General features: G+C 38.8%; 2 protein-coding genes across 4 annotated transcripts in view; both read right to left on the bottom strand.

Annotated features, from left to right (window-relative positions):
- STPG4 (sperm-tail PG-rich repeat containing 4) overlaps nucleotides 1-3,868 on the bottom strand; it is a 118,162-nt gene extending 114,294 nt beyond the window's left edge. For all 3 annotated transcript variants that reach the window (XR_015249230.1, XM_086701156.1, XM_025932772.2), the window contains exons 1-2: nucleotides 3,705-3,868; nucleotides 1,783-1,842 (exon numbers count right to left, since the gene is read on the bottom strand). Coding sequence is in view for 2 of the 3 variants with exons in the window: in XM_086701156.1 (XP_086557282.1) it covers nucleotides 1,783-1,842; nucleotides 3,705-3,767 (123 nt within the window). In the remaining variant the exon portion in view is untranslated. The remainder of the gene's footprint in view (nucleotides 1-1,782; nucleotides 1,843-3,704) is intronic.
- A 4,502-nt stretch (nucleotides 3,869-8,370) lies between these two features.
- CALM2 (calmodulin 2) lies at nucleotides 8,371-23,047 on the bottom strand. The gene is made up of 6 exons (XM_025932013.2): nucleotides 22,930-23,047; nucleotides 17,245-17,275; nucleotides 10,325-10,468; nucleotides 10,121-10,227; nucleotides 9,751-9,886; nucleotides 8,371-9,016 (listed from the first exon to the last, which is right to left on the bottom strand). Exons 1-6 carry the CDS (start codon nucleotides 22,930-22,932, stop codon nucleotides 8,988-8,990), a joined length of 450 nt encoding a protein of 149 aa, XP_025787798.1. The 5' UTR covers nucleotides 22,933-23,047; the 3' UTR covers nucleotides 8,371-8,987.
- Between the last annotated feature and the right edge of the window lie 29 nt (nucleotides 23,048-23,076).

Here is a 23,076-nt window from a genome sequence, read left to right as displayed (position 1 = left end):
TCATTCTCAGAAGGGTCACTCTTAGTATTTAAAAAAAAATTTTTTTTGTTAACATTTATTTATTTTTGAGAGAGAGAGAGAGAGAGAGCATGTGCAGGGGAGGGGCAGAAAGAGAGGGAGACACAGAATCCAGAGCAGGCTCCAGGCTCTGATCTGTCAGCACAGAGCCCAACACAGGGCTTGAACTCACGAACCATGAGATCATGACCTGAGCCAAAATCAGACACTTAACCAACTGAGCCACCAGGCACCCCAGAAGGGTCACTCTTAAGGAGCATTTCTCTGTTTTAAAGTTTAATAAAATCTGGGGCGCCTGTGTGGCGCAGTCGGTTAAGCGTCCACTTCAGCCAGGTCACGATCTCGTGGTCCGTGAGTTCCAGCCCCGCGTCGGGCTCTGGGCTGATGGCTCGGAGTCTGGAGCCTGTTTCCGATTCTGTGTCTCCCTCTCTCTCTGCCCCTCCCCCGTTCATGCTCTGTCTCTCTCTGTCCCAAAAATAAATAAAAAAAAAAAAACGTTGAAAAAAAAATATTTTTAAGTTTAATAAAATTTTATCAAATACAGTAGACACCCTCAACAGAACAATATTTCCAGAGAATCATGATTGTTTCCTTGGTGAGACAATTGCTGAATTATATAGCAAATGGGTCATGGCCATAGTCAAAGTTTAAAAATTTTTTTTTTCAACGTTTATTTATTTTTGGGACAGAGAGAGACAGAGCATGAACGGGGGAGGGGCAGAGAGAGAGGGAGACACAGAATCGGAAACAGGCTCCAGGCTCTGAGCCATCAGCCCAGAGCCTGACGCGGGGCTCGAACTCCCGGACCGCAAGATCGTGACCTGGCTGAAGTCGGACGCTTAACCGACTGCGCCACCCAGGCGCCCCATTAACTTTTTAAAAAGTAACCTCAGAGATACTAAAACTTGAGATGCAGTTGGACTAGAAGTGTCAGATCTCTCGTGAAACCCTTCAGGACAGTTTCTTGACAAAAAAAAAAAGTTAGCCTATTTCTGTTTGATAGATAACGACAGGTTTCTTTCTAGCTCTCAAGTGAGAAGCTAAAAAATAAGAACATGAGGCTGAGGATGAATGGGAAGATCATGTGATCTGATGGGTCCCATAAGAGGTTTGGTACTTTCAAATCCCAACCACAGTGTGGTTGAATGGCCAGACCTGAAAGTTTAGTCACTTTTGTTTTGTAACCGACTTTGCACTTGGTTCCACCCTTAAAATCAATTTCAAGAAGGCTTTGACCTATGGGTCCCTCTGTTATTGAAGGGTATGGATAGAAAATATTTCTACAATACAGAAATGATGTCTCTTGAAAGGGGGAATTTCCTGGTTATTTTTCTTTGATATATTATCACCTTGCTTTCCTACATTGACCATGTTAAGTTCTCATAGGCTCTTTGCCATCTAACTAAGATAAAAACTGAAACCAAAAAACAACAACAACAACAACAACAAACTGAAACCCACACCCCTTTTTAGAATGGAGGCTTTTTCTTGTGTAATCTCACCACCATCATAAACTACATTGACCTCATCTAGATATCCTGTAAAGCACCTAGATTCCCAGTTTACTTTTTACTGCATCCAAAATTTAAATTAAATTTAATTAAATTTGGTTTGTCAGTCATATGCTGATACTAAAATTATAAATATGAGATGAGGTCCACTGTTTTCTAACAATTGTTAGTGACCTAAAGGGTAAGGACTGGTTAAAATATCAATAGGAATAAGAATCACTTGAATAGAAAGAATGAAAATATACATACATACTCGTAATGCTATTCTCCACCATTCTTCTCTTTGAAAAGATGATGTCTTCCGGGTTCGTTTCTATTAACAAACATAAAATGTGCTTAATCATTTGAGAGGTGATCCCTGAAAGTTAAATATATTTTATAAAACATTTGCTTGAAGAAATCAACACCTGTACCAAATTGGTCAGCCTGAATTAAAATAAAAGCTACATAATGATAAATTCTGCCTATAATATTTCCTCAAATTGCTATTTTATGATTTGAAGTGGTTTTAATCATCTAAATTCCCTTGGGAAAAATGAGAGTAATAAATAATCTCATCTTCCAGAGATGTCATAAGGCAAATCAGATGTTACAAAATGTGGTGTTCTTAGGAAGGAAAGAGTTATGTAGATCTAAAACTGTATTATTATAATATGCTTATGGTTCAGGTAATGGTGCTGGGAGTTCAAGGTAGAAGGGTATAGTCACCAAATTAATCTGATATTGGGATACAAATTCCTGGCTATGTGGCAAATGTTGAAAACTGCCGTTTCCTGGATTTACAAAGACTACCAAACATGTATCATATAAATATGATACAGCCAGTTCTCTCAGCTTGTCCAGCTAGCTGTGACACTTAAAGAGGCAGAATGATAGAGAAGCCAGACAGACTTGGGCTTGAACTCCAACTCTGCCACTTACTAGCTAGGAGGACTAGGCATGTTACTTAACCCTTAGCCTTAACTCCCTCTTAGGAGTATATAAATAAGGCATACCAAGGTTGGCACGAGAATAAGGCATTATACATTTAAAGACCTGTACCCACAAGCAGTACTCAAAAATAGTAGCTTTTATTTTTAACATCTCACCTGCCAAGTTAAAAAACAAATTATTTTTGATATTCCTTAGTTTCCAAGGATGTTCTTGTCTTCCATAGTAAGTATTCTATACCCATTATTATTCCACATTCGTTTCTGCCTCACCATCAACAGAACACAGTTGTTTATTTTTTTCCTTTTGTGCTATTTCCACAAGGTATAGTCATTAAAATACTGAATTGTACTTTCATTTATAATGCTTTTGTTATAACGACAAAATGTAAGTTATTTCAAGCAACGATGCATTAGAAATAATAAACAATCTAATCAGTAAACTGATATAATTCATTCTTTCTATTTAGCAACTTATATTCACTCTACTTATGAGTACCCCTGAGCTAGTTTCAACATACACTGCTGTCTGAATTTCTTCCTATATGTTCCCTTTATAAGATTTCTGTTGAATCTTCTCTGTTGCACATTTAAAGTCACAGAAATCTAACTTTCTCAGGCAGGTCAAGACAGGTCTCCCACCTCTACCTAGAACCAGGAAAATAAGCAGGAAGAAGGGAGAAGTAAACATGGTACTTCTTAAGGAAGGTACTCAGCAGACACTGCTTTGTTTTGCCCCAGGCGTGATCTAAACTCCACCCATCTATCACTTCAAATTCATTTAGGGGTGAATCACTTTTACAAAAGATAGGCTAACCATCCCTCCCCCAGACACTAAACGCAGGTAGTTTCAAGTATTTTATAAATACTAAAATAGGAGGCAGAGGCAAAAACGTGTGCATCAGACTAAGTAAGGAAAAACCAATCCTCTCTAGGCAGAGGGGGAAATTAAGAAAATTAAAGCGGCTGTCCAGCGCAGTTAGTAGTAGGGAAGGAAAGAAAATAAAGAAAACAAAGGGCGAATGGAAGGATGAGAGAGAGCAAAGGAAGAGGAAATAGAGCGAAGTAGACCTCAGATAAAGATCAGGAAGACAGGACTACGGGTAGGTATGAGCGAAGGGAAAAATAGGAAGAACTAACAGAGGGGTGCAAGGGCCCAGCATTACAGAGGCATGGGAGTCGGTGCAGAGGACTTCAGCAGGAGATACTAGTGGGTACTGGGGGGCCTGGGGGAGGATTTCTGTACCGAGGTGACCACCGAACTGCCAGGTCCCAGGCCTTCCCTTAGGGTATTGGAGGTGAAAGCCATAACTGGCTGGTGCACGGCAACCTCCTTGCTCCCTCCGCCGTGGTTGGCGTCCGGTTGTCCGGAGGCGCCTGGGGTCCGCGAGCTCCTGAGCCTGCGCAGGGGACCCACCAGCAAACCGCCAGCTTCGCGTCGCGTGGTGAGACGAGAGGCGGACACACCGAGGCCCCGCCCCAAGCCTCGCGCACAGGAAATCCGTTCGAGGCTGTCACGCACGTGTGCAGTAAGAAAGTCTACAGGGCTTTGAAGGCGCCACAGAGCCCTGGGGTGGGTAGCTGCGCCAAGAAAGGCTTACAAAAGACTGTTTGTGGGAGTTTGAGCATACCTTAATCCCCACCGGCCTTTTCCCAGATTACCCCCACCCCACACCCCCAGGCAGGGAGACGGTATGCTTGGTAGGCATACTCAGCTTTAGAGCGAAAATCAGCCTTAGCACCCACTTTTTAAGGTTGTTTCTAAACTCCTCCGGGTTGAAATTCTGGGGGTGTCTCTCCTGCCTCTTGATTTGAGGAGCGAGTACTAGAGACAGTGGACTTCCCTGGCTGTGACACCAAGAACCACCCTTTCTTCTGACAGATTCTTTTCGCTTTCAACCTCTACCTGTAGCTTCTCAACCTATAAACATCCTCATCTTTACAAACTCTCCCCTCAACCTTAATAATTTCATTTTATGGAGAACCTCTGGTGTTCTAAGTACTTCACACATTACTCTAATTCAATCTTCATAATAACCCTGTTTAACAAATACTAACTCCATTTTATGGGTGAGGAAACCGAGGCTTCCTTGGGCAGGTTAGCATATATAGTTGACTGGGCATCGCATACAAGTGGCAGCGGCAGAGTTCATATCCGGGTCTTGCTCCAGCACCCCAATGACCACTGTACCAGAAAGTTTCTCCTTAATTTTCACAGATTTCAAGAGTAGGCTTTCACCTCCCATACTTTCCTAAAACCATCTTAATCTGACACGTGTACACATCTATTAAAACTGGATTTGCTGAACTAGCCAGTGACCCAATTACCAAATCCAATGGGGGATTTTTCAACTATCAAACTTGACCTCCACTTGCCATTGCTGTATTGATTACTCCACTACCTCATTCTTGAATCCCTCTCCTCCCAGGACTATCAGGATTTGACCACTCCGCATCTGCTGTGATTTATCGTCTATAAAGGTGATTAAATAAATCGGTACCTGCCCACACCAGGTTGTTGTGGAGACTAATCTGAGCAAAATGTTCAGAACCATGTCTAGCATAATGCATTCAGTAAATACAGACTATCATTATCATTGCCTTTGGGACAAAAGCAAAATTCACAATCCAGCCTCATCTCCTTTCCCTCATTAAAATGTCACGCTCAGATACATACTTGGAAATCCCAAATATGCCATCTTCATGCTGTCTCCCCTTACGCTATTTATTCCATTTTGACAACTTGACAAACCTCAAGAGTCAACTCCTCTGGGAAGTCCTCCTTAGCCTAATCCCTTATACCCCAAAGCATCATGTGCCTATCTTCACTGGAGAATTCATTCTGACAAATCGTTGCTCCCCTAATTTTTAAACATGTCCCAAACACAGGTTTTTGTCTGAATTCTGAGTCTTCTGAACACAGAAGGGATTAAAATACTTGAATATATATGGCTGACCAGTTTCCCTGCCTATTAAAACCAGAGGATGGACTAGCACAGTGCTTTTCCAATAATAATGTGCATACAAAACGTTTGGGGATCTTCTGAAAATACAGATTCAGATTCTGAGGCAGGGCCTAAGATTCTATAGGTGACTTTTTGTGAGAGACTAGTAGACTCCATCTCTCAAAATACTGAGATTCTATGGGGCACCTGGGTGGCTCAGTTAAGCGTCTGATCTCAATCTTGCAGTTCATGGGCTTGCGCCCCACATCGGGCTCTCTGCTGCCAGTGCAGAGCCTGATTGGGATCCTGTCTCCCTCCTTCCCTGCCCCTCCCCCACTCACGCAAGTGCGTGCACGCACACACACACATACTCTCTCTCTTGAAAATAAACAGGCACACTCTCTCTCAAAAATAAACAAACATTACCAAAAATACTGGGATTCTAAACTCAACAGAGCCTTAAAAAAAAAAAAAAAAAAACTAAATGCAAGGGGGGGGGGGGGGGCGGGGGGACAACCAGGCATCAAGTTTGAAATCAAGAACTGAAATTATAAGGCCAAAAGGCTAATAACCAGATTTTTCACAAATGTTAAGAGATTAAATCAAGTCTATCACTGTTCCTCATTTCACTTTCTTATTTTGGCTGAGCCTGTAAAACTGGCTCAGCAGACTAGGGACTGGTACTCTAGAGACTAAAGGAATATGATGAAAGGTACAGAGAAGTCTAGAAACCCATACAAGGTGTGAAATAGAAAAGAACATCTAGATGAGAAAATAGTTTTGCGTATCTCAAAAATAGAAACAGCATAGGTCAATGACTTCTAGGACTTCACCAGTAAGACAGATTAAGTATGTAGGATAAACAAAATGTCCTCTTAAGAAAACATAGTCTTGTACAGTATCACTGAGAAAATTTTAAGATTTATTTTCAAGTTATCATAACAGCAGTTTTAAAAGGGAGGATGCATTTGAGAATTCAAGAATACACTAAGTAGAGGTCAACAGTGCCTGTTAGGCATCAGATCTTTAATAAAAATTCTGTAAAATACATCCTGAAGTATGGATCACTTTTATTAACTGCAGTAGTGATGATTTATGTTAGAATTGTCTGAGAGCATGGGGCGCCTGGGTGGCTCAGTTGGTTGGGCGTCCAACTTCGGCTCAGGTCATGATCTCACGGTTTATGAGTTAGAAACCCACATCAGGCTCTGTGCGGACAGCTCAGAGCCTGGAGCCTGCTTCCGATTCTGTGTCTCTCCACTCTGTGCCCCTCCCCTGTTCATGCTCGGTCTCTATCAATCATGAATAAATGTTCAAAAAAAAAAATTATCTGAGAGCAAACATGTTACAGATAGTACTAGGGTAAGAATTATCAATTACCATAATCCTGCGATACTAAAAGAGGCAATATGGTTAAGATTTGAACATAGGACTAAAGCTTTCAAAAATAGTCCTGAGTTCCATAAGATTGTTGTAGGAAGTGGAATGGAGGTTTGCATCCAGCTCAGTATGTGCCAAACATGACCCACTAAAATTATATAAAACTGCTCACTTCAATTTCCTATAAAAACAAAATGCCAATTTTGTAAGTTTTGTGAAGATTAGAACATAAAAATCAGTATGATATACCAAAGTACCCCTAAATAGTGTCCCCTTCCACCCTGTTAACCTAGGTAAACTTCAAAATGTAGGGATTGGAAAAACTGTTGAACTGCGAAAGATTAACTTTGACCAACTCCCTCATTTTAGAGTCATAACTGGTTTAAGAGCATAGTAACATCAACTGAACACTTACTGCAAACGCCAAGAACTATGCTAAGTACTTTACCTTCGTTATTGTAAAAATCAAGTTAAAAACCAGTTGGCTCAACTATACCCATTTTTCAGGCAAAATAACTGAGGCTTAGAAAACACTGACCTCTTCAAGTTTTACACACAGCAGTGATATGAACACTGTTGAGATAAAACTCCAAAGCCCATGTTTAATACACTGGAGACTACTGTAACTCAACACCCAGGCATGTTAATCTTTGCCCCAAAAACTTTGCTGGCCTTCCTTTTCACTTAATTATTACATGTAATGAAGGTCTATTTAATTGATTGCCTGCCTAGCATGTAATAATGTAACACCCCATTAGGATTATCAATGCCTGTAACTTCGCTCTAAAACCTACTTAGTTTCCTTTTCCTTCAGTAACCATCCACTTTTCTATTTTCTGGTAGAATAAAGGTATTGAAATAGTCCAAGATGGGCAATAGCCTGCCAAATGAATTAACCCCCTGGGAAGATAAACCTTGTGGCTACAATAATCAGAAAACAATTATACTTAATGTTTTAATCTTGGCTCTGGTTTACTATGGAATTTTGCATTAAGTATTTAAAAGGTAGCTAAAACAAACAAACAAACAAACCCTGATAACCACTTTTTGAGCTTAAGATTATAGAGAAAGCAATGGTTTAGAAGCAAGCAAAAACTAAAACCAGAAGTGCCAATCCACTCCTAAAGATAACTTTTTTGTAAAACATGTTGCAGATAGGCAGGAGAACCCAAAGTTCTCTTTTGCCTTATGAAGAAGAAAAAGCACTATGAATAAAACATTAGCAAATAGAAGTAAAAGCATAATGACACCCTCCCCTTCTTTTGGATTGTTTTTTGTAACAAATATTTTAAAAAATCATTGCATGGATGAAGTTAATACGGACAAGTGGATATGCCAAAGTTGAAAAGTAATGAAACACTAAACACCTACATTATGCCAGTTCCCATGTTACATACACTTACAAAAAGTTTTTTAATCTTTCACTTAAACCTTGTGAAGGAAGTATCATAATTGCAAAACTAAACACAATCTAGAGAGTAAAAACAAGCAAATAAAAACATCTAAATTATACTAAGTAAAAACCACCCCACTTGATTCTCAAAATTGACCTCAAGTTAATTAAATGACTCAGATTCAGAGCAACAGTTGGGTAAATTGTAATTTTTTTTATTGGAAAACAAATATACAACTTGGAATGGATTTGAGGCAAATTGTGCCATAAGCAGATTTTCTTTAAGTGGCTAAACAAAGTTTAAAAAGCAAGTTAACAATAAAAGAAAATGTTTCTGGTACAGGACCAGCAGTACAAAAAAATAGTGTACGAGTACCTGGATAATACACCCGTTTTGCAATAGTGCAACTTTTTAAGTACATATTGTTGACTGTCCATAGTCCACGCAGAGTTACAACTCCACACTTCAACAACAACATGCTGACAATTCCTAAAGAAAACTACTTAAAAAAAAGGCATAACCCAGATGTTCCCTCGTTTGACCAACTCCATCTAAGTTTAGATGTGCAGAAGGGCTTAGATATATCCAGAGTAAGCCACATGCAACATGTTACTTGTTCATTTTTCTAAAATAAGGTTTCAGGACAATGACAGTAAGATAAGGGAAGAAAACATGGAGGAATAAGTCCTAATTACTATACATGCATATTTTTTGACAGCAGGGGGAAACCTTTTACAGATAAGTTACAAACAAAGAAAAGGCAAATAAACAATTTTGTACAAGAAATTTAACACATTCTGTACAATGTCTTCACTTTGCTGTCATCATTTGTACAAACTCTGAAAAAGAAGAAGCACACAAAAAGTGTCAATGGCAAAAGACTGACAAAACCAATCTTATTACTCAATATCTGAACAGTCTCCATTTCCCCTTTCTTTCCTCAAAAATACCGTATGGTACAGAGGAAAGCTAGTTTACTTAGACTGTCAAGGCTGGAACTCCATAAACTAAAATTACTAAGGATCATTAACCAATAAACCAAATTAATGCTTTTAATAAGCTATTGTAAATAGAAGCATTCTTGCTCTTAAGTTTGGTATAACATGGTAATTTTGAATGGAAGCATAAGTAAACAGTTTTATACTAAAGCGAATTAGAGGAAAAATAAATCCAATGAAGGAAAGTCACCTTAATTTCATTTTGAGGATTCTGAAATAATTTTAAAGGTTTTCAAACTGTTCTACAATCATTATACAAAGATCAATTCAGCAGTCTGCAGTACAGTGCTTCTCAAACTTTAATGTGCATATGAAATTGCCCAGCAATCTTGTTAAAATGTAGAGATACTAGGTATATGGATAGGACCAATAGTAAACCGTTCTAAAAAAGTTCTCAGGTGACGATTTTTGCCTAATCTATAGAAAACACTCTGAAAAGCTAAAGGTTTATAAATATAAAAGCCCATTTTATCACCTTTATGAGGGGGGGAGGTCCCTAATTTTGACCTATCAGATACCTAGCAAACATCTATAACTTAAAATCAAAGTGCAGAAGGAGGTAGTGAAAGACTTACCTTCATAGTTTACTTGACCATCACCATCAATATCTGCTTCCCTGATCATTTCATCAACCTCCTCATCTGTTAACTTCTCTCCCAGGTTTGTCATCACATGGCGAAGCTCTGCTGCACTAATATAGCCGTTGCCATCCTAGAAAAAATTTAGTAAAATAAGTAAAATTACAGACTCATAGGGAAAAAAATACACTTTAGAAATATATACCAACTAAAAACAATCTATAGTTGAACTATAAATTAAAGGTCACGGAGGACAAAGCAGGATAGCCTACACTGAAATCACCATTTCTTAGTTCCAAAGTCAAGTGATGCCTTCTTGCCAAGAGTCATCCTCAAAATTTAACAAATGCAATCCTTGAATACCTACCTTATCAAACACACGGAATGCTTCTCTAATTTCTTCTTCACTGTCTGTATCTTTCATTTTTCTTGCCATCATTGTCAGAAATTCCGGGAAGTCAATTGTGCCATTTCCTGAAATGGTTTGTTTAGTTGAAATATTACAATAGGATTTAAATAACCCTCTTTGACTCCCCCTCCCCAAATAAACCCCCAATTAAAAAAAATTTACCATCAGCATCTACTTCATTAATCATGTCCTGTAACTCTGCTTCTGTGGGATTCTGCCCAAGAGATCTCATTACAGTTCCCAATTCCTTTGTTGTTATAGTTCCATCACCATCCTTGTCAAATAGTGAAAAAGCTTCTTTGAATTCTGTTTTAAAGAGAGACCAATCCAAATGTACAAATTAACAACAATAAAAAGTAACCTCCTAAATGAAATCAATTAATCAATTCTTAAAAGCAAAGATATATATGGAGGTAGCACCTGAAATCAGCTTTTGATTCCTAAAGAATTAGGTGGGAAGACCCTGTGATATTTCAAACATCTTTAGCTAATCATACCAATATGTTGTTCATATTGACCTAGCAGCAATTTTTTTCACCTAAAATCTTACAGAGAGAGCTCCAATATCGAGAACAGATAAGAGTCAAAATTATTCTGGATTGAAAGAATCAAAGCTTCTCTATTTTCTACTGAAGCTCCAAATAGAAAAATAAGACTATGGTAGCTAGCATGTGTTTCCATAGAGCAACTATATGCATTCTGTCTGAAGTAATCCTCAAAAGTTAAAATTAAGCCTATTTAAGAACCTACTAATTTAAGAACAAAAAAAACTTTAAACTTCAGAACAATATGCAATAGGCTAGTTTCCTTTTCTGAGATCTAAGGAACTATCACCAAATAATCTATAATGATACTAACAATAGGATGATCAAGATATGAATGGTTAGTTTTAGCTAAGTATTGTATTACTAAAAACAAAGATAATTTAGACCTTTATTTAGAATATAAAATCCCAAGGGTGCCTGGTTGGCTCAGTCAATTAGATTGTTTCACGGATTCATGAGTTCGGGCCCATCAGGCTGTCTGCTATCAGGGCAGAGCCTGCTTCGGAAAACTGTCTCCCTCTGTCTCAAAAATAAACATTAAAAAAAAAAAAATTTATATATGTATATATAATATCCCAAACTTTTAATATAGTGAAATATATTATCTTAGATCTTTAAGATGTCTTGTGAAATTATGTTCCTTTTAACTCACCACTGGATTACATAGAAAGCTGTTGGAACAACAGTCCAGAATACCTGGCTTCATCATTTATTTTATAAACTAAAGCAGAGATTAAATTTGGTAATGCAAGATCATATAAATGAGCTAGTAACAAAACCAGTATTTTCCAGTAGGGTACTTTTTAAAAAGGTATCAGACCCCATCAGCACGCAAATCCAAAAGCAGTTCCAAATTTCACAGCGCTAAGTTCCCTCAAAATATCTATCCATTTGAAAATGTGTACCTGACATGTTTTAAGAAATAGTGTGCTTCCCTCATATAATCCCATGTCCTACTCCTCCCAGTTTCAATCCATCATAATCTCTTCACTGGTCTCAACTACTCTTCCACTGATATCACCATTAACATATATCATGTGTCTTAAGTTTGAAACTAAATTCAGGGGCGCCTGGGTGGCTCAGTCGGTTGAGCGTCCGACTGCGGCTCAGGTCATGCATGATCTCGCAGTCCGTGGGTTCAAGCCCCGCATCGGGCTCTGTGCTGACTGCTCAGAGCCTGGAGCCTGTTTCAGATTCTGTGTGTCCCACTCTCTCTGACCCTCCCCCGTTCATGCTCTGTCTCTCTCTGTCTCAAAAATAAACAAACATTAAAAAAAATAAATAAAACTAAATTCAAACCCTGTATTTTCTCTTAGGTGCCTGCCCTTATCTTCCCCCAATCTTGGGAAGCACCATCACTCACATTTCTTCTATGAATCCACTATTACAATTACTTCCAGCTCCACTCATCAGTTGAAAATGCCAAGTCTACCAATAACGATCTAGTTGCCCAATCGAACAACTGTGCTTAAGTATGTGAGGCCATATAGCATAGAAACTAAAAAGCAGACTTTGGAACTCAACCACTTCGGTTAAATAGTATCAGCTCTGCTACTTACTAGTAATGTAACCTTAGGCAAGTTAAGTTACTACCTCAGCTTCCTCCTTTTTGTTAAACAGGAATAAGTGAACCTACTTACTAAGTTTATGAATTTAATTGATAAGCATAAAGCACTCAGAGCTATGTCTAACAAGTGTCAAGAAAAAGATGATCTCATTTTCCTGCAGCATCCAAAACACTGAAAAAATTCTAAACTTCTCTTGGCTTTCACAACAGTACTTCAGTTTACTTCCTACCTTACACTGTCAAAGGCTCTTGCTCCCATTTATCTCTCTCACATGTAGATATGACCAATCTTCTTATCCCTTTTCTTCTCTCTGGCCATTTCATTGATGCCCACTTATAATGAAGACTTCTTTAGCCTACTGGTCTCTCTCCTTAACATGATACAGTAGTTCCCCCACCCACAGTTTCACTGTTGTTTCAGTTACCAACACCAACTGCAGTCCAGAAACAGGTGATCTTTTTGGCATACTGTCAAGTCAATAGCAGCCTAACACACTACATCACAATGCCTACCTCATTCACTACACTTCATATCATCACACAATAATTTTATTATCTTACATCATCATAAGAAGGGTGAATATGCTATATGAGAGACCACACTCATGTTAACTTATATTACAGCATATTGTTATTATTGTTACTGTTGTTCATCTTTTATTGCACCTAATTTATAAATTAAACTGAATCATAGGTATGTGTGCATAGGAAAAACTAGAGTTTGGTACTGTCAGTGGTTTCAAGCATCCACTTGGTTCTTAGAATGTATCCCTCCCCACCCTATAGTACCTTTATTTTGGACTTCCTAAAAGACATCGCCCCTGGCTGACCCCAAGTAAGACTTACAAAAAAGAATTCTATATTCCCCAGCAACCCTAGGAATGCAAGCAGAAGACATTTTTAACTCTTTCCCTCTGAACATTGCTTCATTCCTTTTACATCTCTACAAGACATTATCTTGTTTCATGGCCCTGTCATCTTTTGCTTAGACCATTACAACAGCCTTCTAACTGGATTCTTTATTTAAAATTACCCACAGAGGCACCTGGGTGGCTCAGTGGGTTAAGCATCAAACTTGGGCTCAGGTCGTGGTCTCACAGATCAGGAGTTCTAGCCCCCCCATTAGGCTCTGCGCTGACAGCTCAGAGCCTGGAGCCTGCTTCAGATTATGTGTCTCCCTCTCTCTATGCCCCTCCCCCGCTGTGTTCACTCTCTCTCTCTCAAAAATAAATACTAAAAAAAAAATAAAATAAAATTACCCACACAACTATCTGGTGCTATTACTACTTTTTTAGATTACCACATAACCTTCTTCTGCTTAAAATCTCTTAACTGTTTAGCTTTAGACCAAGTTATCACTGACTAGTTGGGTAATTTACTACATTCAGTAACAAGACAATTCCATTCCATTTAATATTGTTTGTTTTCAGACAAACTCCCCTTGTTTCAGAAGCTTAGTGGCAAAGAATTGATTTTTACAAAATTAGCATACAATAGATTAACTAGATTGACTCAATGACAAAAACAGATCAATAAATCCCACAAGTAGTAGAATTTGAAGACATTTCCATTTTACTCAGGTTGTCCCCCCTGCCCCAAGCAGGACATAGAAATACTGACTAGAAATGCATAAACTACTAGGGTTTGAACACATGGCATCTATCATCTAATAACTTAAGTCACAAGAAAATTATCTTTATGTATAGATGTACACCATTCTAAACAGAAATTCCCATGAATGACTTAAATCAAATGCCTGTTTACCATCTTCCAAGTATTTAGAAAATTCTGAACTTAATAATCTCACAAAGGGCATGTATCAGACTTTTGTTGGCACTACGTAAACTAAGATTATTATTTTTATCAAGTAAGTTTTACCCCTACACTGGAACTTCAAAAAAGAAAAATTCTTGTTAGTTTTTTCTTATTAGTCCCCTAAATGTCAAACACCAACAACTGACATCACGGCAGGGTCATTCAACAAAATTAACTTGTTAGTAAGGTCACACTGGACTCTTCTGGATTGCCTTTTAAGACTAGGTAATGTGAACAATTCCAGTAACTTCACCTAAACAAACATGCTTTTTCTACATTAAGTTATTTGCTGTTAGAATTTCTAAACAAATCTGAAGTAGTAATGGTTATCATATGGAGATAAAAATAGCTTAAAAAGTACCTTAGTATATTCAATGTTGATTTATTTATTAAGCTTGTTAGCATTTCATTTTTTGATAAGGACTCTAAAATGTTACTAGCTCCCAGTGATTACAATTTATCAGGATAAAGAAAATAATTTGCCTCCACCTCAAAGGTGGACATTAAAACAATCAAATTAGGAGGAAGGGATTTTCGAAGGAAGCAGAATAACTCTTAAGATACAGTAGATGGTGTTCTGGAACATGTTTAAAGTGTATCCATTCTTCAGTCCTTACTATGTGGGAGGCACAGGGGATACAAGAGGCAACAAAAAGGTCCCTGATCTCACAGGGTTTTATTTTAGTAGAATAAAAGCATTGGCTTCTCTAAAGGTTCACTAAACCTGGGGTCCAAGGAATGGTTTTAAAAGCCTAGGAAGGGGCACCTGGGTGGCTGAGCTGGTTAAGCGCCTGACTCTTGATTTCAGCTCAGGTCATGATCTCGTGGTTTAGGAGTTCAACCCCCACATCAGGCTCTGTGCTGTCATGATAGTGTGGAGCCTGACTGGGATTCTCTCCCTCCCTCCCTGCCCATCCCCTGCTTGTTTTCTCTCTCTCAAAATAAACAAACAAACAGAACAATAAAAATAAATAAAAGCCTAGGAAAATGCAGGGTAGGAACAGAATCTAAAATATAAAATAGATTTTCTCCCATCCCCACTGGAAATTTAATTATATGATGAAAGTCAATGAAAAGACCACATTTATCCTAAAGTGAATGCTCCAGTGAACTACTGCTAGAATTCTTTATGAAAATGCTATCAGTCTTTGAAGACTGATCCTCATCTATTTAATAGAAACAAAGTATTTTGTTTTGATAATTAGTTGTATGTGTGGCTGGGAGGGCAATAATGAGCACCAGGTATGTGACAGATACCTTAAATGATACATTTTAAAGTGAACATGCTGTGTTATATACAGCAGGAATAACTATCTGACTAGGAATACCAAGAAATGAAAGGCAGACAGGGAGGTAAATGTATTAGAGAAGAATTTAAGATCGGAAATATTAATTAGCCCTTCAGATCCTAAAGGAGACATTATTAAAAACAACAACACTACTTTAGAGTAATTTACATTTCACAGACACATTTAAAATAATATAAATGAACAAAGAAACTATTTCCAAAGCTCTGCTTGACTGCTTCAGCACTCAGTACATGCAATTTATCAATCCCAGAAAGCAATTCTCAGATTTAAGTCAAATTCACACAATAAGTAAAAATAAAACTTACTTATATGTTTGGTCCTTAATGCTAAGGAGCTTCCTACTCTACACAGTCCTATGAAACAGTATTTGTGATGAATGTTTGAGGAGACTAGTGATTTCTGGGTCCTCCAAATTTGTGTTTACATTGGTGGGGGCTTACTTTAAATGGGATATATAGTGGAGTTCCAACTGGGCTTCTCAGTTTTCTCTAGCATTAAAAAAAAAAAATGCTTTAGCGATTTGGAACACTTCAAACTTCTTGCCTACCAGGAAAACTGGTAGTTAAAACTGCTTGATACTTGTGTTAATAAAGTCTGAAGAAAGTAAAGGAAGAGTTTGAAAAGCATTTTAACACTACAATGAATTAAAAAGAAAAAAAAATCTTTTGCTAGTTTCTCCAACATTTTGATGTTAACCAGCCATCACAAAGTGTTAGAATAAAATCAAAAGTACCAATATTTAATGTTATCACATAAAGACAACATGACAAGTTTCACGTAACAATTTCACTTATTGCCATAGCAAGATTTAAAAGCTCATTTCAATAGCTGTTACTGTTCTTTGAAACAAAATTCAACTTACTACACATTTGTAAAACAGAATGATTAACTTTTGGATTTAAGTCTTTCTCTAGAGATAATGGTTATCTCAGATTGATCCCATGTGCAATTCTAAGGTTAAAATATTAGCTACTTTAAATTGGGGTAAATTCAATGTTCCCATCCTGATTCAACATTTCAAGTTACCTATAATTACTACTTGGCTCTTTTCTTCTTGTGAAGAGTAGTTTGGAGTTGGCAGTGTTAAAAACTACCCAGAATTCATGTCTGAAAGATAATCTTCAAGAAAAACAAAGACCACCACCACCAAGCTCCAAAGTATATACCCACATAGCCAAAAAACTTGCCTTAAAAAAAATTTTTTTAATGTTTATTTTTGAGCGAGAAAGCACTAGGTGGAGAAGGAGCGGAAAGAGATGGGGGACAGAGGACCCAAAGTGGGCTGACCCAAAGTGAGCCTGATGCGGGGCTCGAATTTACCAGCTGTGAGGTCATGACCGGAGTCCAAGTCTCAGACTCAGCCGATTAAGCCAACCAGGTGCCCCAAAAACCTGCCTTTATTTACGGTTAGCTCCATACATCTTTCACAGGCAAGCGTACCTTCTCATTTGACAAAGCAGATTCAATTACTATGTTACATTACACTCATTTGTTACTATCTACTGCATAGAGCAAAGCAAAGTGAGTGAGTGTGTGTGTGTGTGATAATTTTTTTTAACGTTTTACTTCATTTTTGAGAGAGAGGAGAAAGAATGCGAGCAGGGCAGGGGCAGACACAGAGAGGGACTGAAGATCCAAAGCGCACTCTGTGCTAAGAGTGGACAGCCCAATGAGGGGCTTGAACTCACGAACTGTGAGATCATGACCTGGGCTGAAATCATACATTTAACCGACTGAGCCACCCAGGCACCCCCAAAGTGAATTCTTTCATACAAGTAACTTATTTTGAGGTTGGCTATTCACTTTATAATGAAATCTAATTAATGGGTACAATTTATTATTTACCTGCAATCTGCTCTTCAGTCAGTTGGTCAGCCTACAAAGAGATCACAGAGATAGGTAAGTGACTTCAGAGTATACAGATTAGCAGTTAAATTAAGAAATAAGTTTTAAAACTTTCAAGTTTCACCTTGTACCATAAACTGCATTTAGTCTAACATTCCTTAGTATGAGCAACAGAGAGAGAAAATGCATGTGAAAAATGAAAGTGTTTTGACCAAGTTTAATATTTAAACCAAGCTATTATTTCAGAATACATATTGAAGTCCAAATTTCACAAAAACTGAGGGGGAAAAAAGCAATTTGGCATACTAGAATACTAGAGAGTTTAAATGGAGTTGTTATTCTTCTAAAGCAAGGATAGAATCCAACAAAAACATTATTTCCTTTCTCAAAATTAGGATACCTAAACTTAAGCTCACCTCCTCTGTTAGATGAAAACCACTATTAGAAGAAATGTCCACTGAACCAAAAATAATGTCCAAGGACTACATTCAAAGTTATCCCTATAAAAGGTTAAACACATCATTTGGACATGAAAAGGATTTTCCAAACCTTAAAAAAAAAAAAAAAAAAAAACCTAAGTGAAAATCCCATCTATTATAAAGATAAAACTCCAAGCTGTCCTAGTTGAGGCAACAGGAAAGCTACCAGTTTTTACTTCTCCTCACCTGCCAGGCAACTGCAGGGAATCCAGGATTCTAACCACTCGAACTACATTATTTACTAAATGTTAAATCCAGCTATCCATTTTCTCTGGACTTTTAAAACCCCAAAGTGAACCTAAGGTTTGTGATTTTTTTTTTAACACTGAGAGGAGTTACTTATTTTTGCTTAAAAAAAAAAAAAAAAATGCCCAGGCATTTGCTAAAGTCCATTATACACATGGTTTTTATTCAATCTTCATAATAACTCTGTATTGGTATCATTCTTTATCATACAGATAGGGAAAGAGGTTCCGGTTAAATTTCTGGGAGGAGTACAAAATTAGTACCTAGTAAAGTCAGAATTAAACAAAAGGTGTTAGACATACTCAATACCTCTAAGTTTTAAATGCAGAGTACCATAATTTATAAACATATCTAAAAAATACCAAGGCTTCTTGTGCTTCATGTGGCCTTCATCCTCGAACATTTCACCACTTACTAGTACATAAACCCATGAAACAACCCATGTGGTACTGAGAAGCCAGAACAAGAAACGACCTTCTAATATCCTTACCCATATGAAATCAAGCATTCTGTGATTAATCCATTCTTTTACTGGTATGAAAGAATAAACACTGCCTGGTTTCACTCTTTCAAAGGAACACAGCTCTGGAAAAAAATACCTTGATATAGAATAATAGCATCACATTTTTTCTAGTGGACAGCATGACAAAATGTGGGAAGGACCCAGAAAGCTTGCAAGTTTCTCTCCCTGCTCAACAATTTTCATTTGACCTCAAAGCAAACTCAACTGGTTTCTATTTAAAAAAAGAAAAAAAGCCAAAGGTCTGGTATCTTAAAATTGAAGAGGCAATAATTAAGCTCAAATGCAGAAGTTGGAAAAAACCCCAACTTTTATCCTTCCAAATCCCAATCTTCCACCAAGTATCTGATATAAAATCAGTCCTATGTTGTTTTCCCTATGGAGTAAGACTTAAAACACAGTAAATCCACTGACTTGGTGTTTACTTTGTTAGAGACTATAAAGGATTTACTTCTAATCCGATCCCATTTTGCAGGCTTTCTATCATTTATGAAGAAAGGGCAGAGTAGACAAAAAAGGATGGTGTTTTGAGTCATTGGACTAATATCCTAGAGCTTTGCCACTTAATAGCCATGTGACCTTGGACAGGTTACTCAACTGCTCATAGTCAATTTCATCTGTACAATACCTACCTTACAAGGTTATGGTGCACAGTAAGAAACTATGTGAAGGGCCAGCCCCAAGAATTCAATGATAATTATTTTACTTATGTTAACTTATCGAAAAACCTACAATGTTAAATATGAAGCTGACTATAGTCAACTTCCACACAGACAGACATGCATGGCATCATCATCTCGTTACAGACAGTAGCAGGGCCTTCATTAAAGATCTCACAGACTGTATCATATGCAGGTATTTTGAAGTCTATTTTCGTCCGGCTATACTTTGTCTTTTATACCAGTCATCTTAACTCCAGTCTATATTACCAGATTACTTCTTATGAAATACTTTGGAGGATCAAAATATACATAAGCACATGTGCTTCTCTTGTCATGTAATATGGAGATACCTATTTAAAATTTATCCTTTCTACAAAGTTAAGTTCAAAATGTATTATTGCCACATGGAAGTTTTTTTCTTAATTTTACTTTTCCCATCCATTTACAATTAAAAGCACTATATTGTAACTCGGCATTCTGTTTGATAGTTTATTCCTTAAAGCTTATTTGTGAATTTTTCTAAGAATGTGTTTTCTTAGAGGTAGAAAGATGACAAGATGGCATGGGGCCATTACATTTTGTTACTCAGCCTTCAAAGTGCTCCTGGATTTTGCTTGCATTGTTTCAAGAAACTTAAAGAAATTTTTGTATTTACTACTAAACCAGAGTTCAAGCTTTTAAAATAAACTTTATCAGCAACATTCAGATTAAGGCCTACTAAAAGCAAAAATACACGACTCCCTAGCACTCTAATTTGTAAGCCTTTTCCAACTACATGCAAATAAATCTGGTTCTTATTTCTGTCTATGGAGAATGCCATTTTCTTAGAAGAACGAGAAGAATTATACTTTTGGGAAAACTCAAGTTCATTAACATGTGTGTTTATCTCAGTAAAGTGAAGAACAATCCACTAGAGAGATGACTAGTTCTTACTCCTTTATTTCTACAATTGATAGAATTTCTACTGTTCTGGTCACTACAGAGAAAGCTTCCAGGCATAGCACGCTCTCAGGTTCCACATCAGACCTACTGAAGTACAATCTGCATTTTGAAGAACCACAGATGATTTGTAAACATTGAGAAACACTAATCTAGACTAATGTGTGACCTGAAAAGTGAATGTTTTATGTACCTACTAAACATTTCCTAAGTGGCATTCAAAAGTAGACATGGATACTCTTGGAACTTATCTAGTGAATGGCAGTTTAAAAATAATCCAAAACTCTTATTTGAATAAATAGACAAATCCATAGGCTTAAAACGGAACACAAACTTCTAGCTTTCATTCATTCCTCTTAATTCCAAGTTTTACTTAGATACAACAAAGGCTTACTAAGTTTTTTCTACATTTCAGAAGTCAGGGTATTTATTTTACCTATATCAAAATAGTCTTTAAATTATTTTAGTAAACATATAATTCTGACAGAACAGTACTATGTAGCATCATATAAAGAAACCACTAGAACAAATTATTTCACAGAAATTAGGGTCTTTACTAAAGGTCTAATTTGATCATTATAACTAAATCTAGAAACTTCTATATATTTTAACAAGGCCATAGTGGATTTCCTCAGTTTAACAGAGATGTCCTTGCATATTGATGCAATAATGATTATTTAAACAAGCACAAAAACTTTCTACCTCTTCATATCTTTTACTTATCAGTTGGGCCCCAAGTCTTCTTAAAGCAATCCCCCGCCCTTTCAATGAGCATGTATCAACTACATATAAACCCAAGAACTATGGGAGCAATCTTATTCCACTTCCACACAAATTTTTATTCTATAAGTTGATAAGAGTCCTAATTTTAAATCTCCAGGTTTTAGAATTATGAAGTTACCTTAAGACAACTTCCTAATTAATTTTACATAACAATGACGGTCATATATAATAGAACGCACCAATAGTGTAAACAGGAACTACAAAAGCTTATCCCTGGCATAGGACCATGAAAGCGTACATACATAACAAACTGCATGCATTACCAAGAAAATCTATTCGAGCTCCCGATTCAATGACTAGACTGATTAGGAAAAAACTTTACCATTCATTTGAAAACATTTTTAAAAATTTACCCCACAATTTAGAATCTTGATTACATGCATATAATGTACACCTTGTTTCACCTAGAAGAGTAAATTCAACTAGTATATTCAAATCCGGAATAATTTAAAATAATCACAAGAGAACCAGTGCATCAAACTTAAATAATCACTCGTTTATCCAAGGCGAACTCCTCGCCCCACACCCATACAGGCTGGAGGTTTCAGTTGGCAAGAATTCCCAACTCCTGCTTAAGATGTCACCTTGCCTTCTGGACACACCCATCGCTGTAACCACTTGGCAGACATTAACACAAAATAGGTATTGCAAATTACCGCCCTCATTAATTTTTTTTTTTTTTTAAAACAGGAAAAAACCAGGAGTTCCGGTCTCAAGTGACGGGAAAATACTTTTAAACTTCCCTGCTCCCCCCGCCCTCGGTATATTCTTGTTATCACTACCGTATTTGATACCCATTACTGAATAAACGAATTGAACTGCACGTTAAGATGGTCTGGCAATTTCTGTAAGGAAATACGACTCATTTTCAGGGGGGTGGGAGCGGGGGCAATTCTGTGCATGTGGTTCTTTGACATTAGGAGTGCACGTGAGTACTCAAGAATAGGATATAGACACTGGCTCTTTCCAACTACTGCGGGAGGATAAAAGCGACTTTCAACAGAACCGCAGTCACCCCAAAGCTTGCTTTCCGTAGGTGAACAGGAAACGCCTTTCAGATTCAAGCTGGAGCTGATGACTTTCTCTAACAAGAAGACGCGCACTGTAAGGATGCGACAGACTTCAGGTATGCAGCTCATTTCAATGACAAAGCCACTTCGAAGAAAAAAAATTTGTTTTCAATTGTCCAGCCAGGGGTGGTGGAAAAGGCCCAGAGCCCAAATGGAGCGGAAAGAGCAGGATTCAACGAGCTTCCTTCTCGCCACCAGAGGGGGATGGGAAACTGCCGAGGCCGCCCTCCCCCACCCATCCCCTACCGGCGGGCCCCGCAGCTCCGCGGGCCGATACCTCCGCAGCCCTGCAGGTGCCAGCGCAGCAGCTGGGGCGCAAGCCGAGTCAAGCGGGCGGCGGCCACGGCCCCGCCGCCCCGCCCCCCGGCCGCTCCCCGCGCGGCTCCGGCTCAGCCCACACAGCGCGCCGCGCCCACTCGCGCGGCCCCCGGCACCCCCCCCTCCACCGGCACGCGGGGGATGCGGGCTAACGGCGGCGCTGGCGCTCACCCCGGGCCTCGCGCTCCCTCCCGCCCCCTCGGCGCATGGCGGCCGCAAGCGGACAAAGGCGCTTCCTGGCGCCAGCACTAACCGTCCGTTGGGCTTTTGAATCCAACCCCAGGACTGACCTTTCGGGATGCCAGACCCGAGGCTTTTGCCCCCTCACCCCCCGCCCTTCCACTCTCTCGCCTCCACCATGTGCTGGGCTACCCCTCAACCCGGATCTATGATCCTCACCCAGCCAAGCCCCTGAGGAGCTTCGCTGCCTCGTAGGCAATGCTCCCAGCCCCCAATTCGCCGGGGGACACCTCCCTAAGGAGAATAAGGATGGGGGAGCACCTGCGACGCAACCGCCGCGGTGCCCCCAGTCTCTTTCGCGCCATCTCTCTGGCAAAGACCACTCCTGATGGGTGTGGGGGAGCAGAGTTCCCTTTCTTTCACAAATTCGCTTCAATCTCGCCCCCCCCACCTCAGGCCAAGCGTCGGCAGCTTAGCGACGCACTCACCATGCTGCAAGCGCTACCGGTCTCCGAGAAGCGACCACACAACCACTCAGCTCGCTCGCCCTACTCGGACTAATTCGCCGCCTCCGCCCCCAGCGCCTCATAAACACCTCCCTCCGCCAGATCCCTCCGCCGCATGCCAGATAACGG

This window comes from Puma concolor, chromosome A3 (genome assembly GCF_028749965.1).
Source record: "Puma concolor isolate L17-30 chromosome A3, mPumCon1.1.hap2, whole genome shotgun sequence".
NCBI classification, from domain to species: domain Eukaryota; kingdom Metazoa; phylum Chordata; class Mammalia; order Carnivora; family Felidae; genus Puma; species Puma concolor.
The sequence above is the reverse complement of the archived record's forward strand: the minus strand, read 5'-3'. Positions and strand labels throughout refer to the sequence as shown.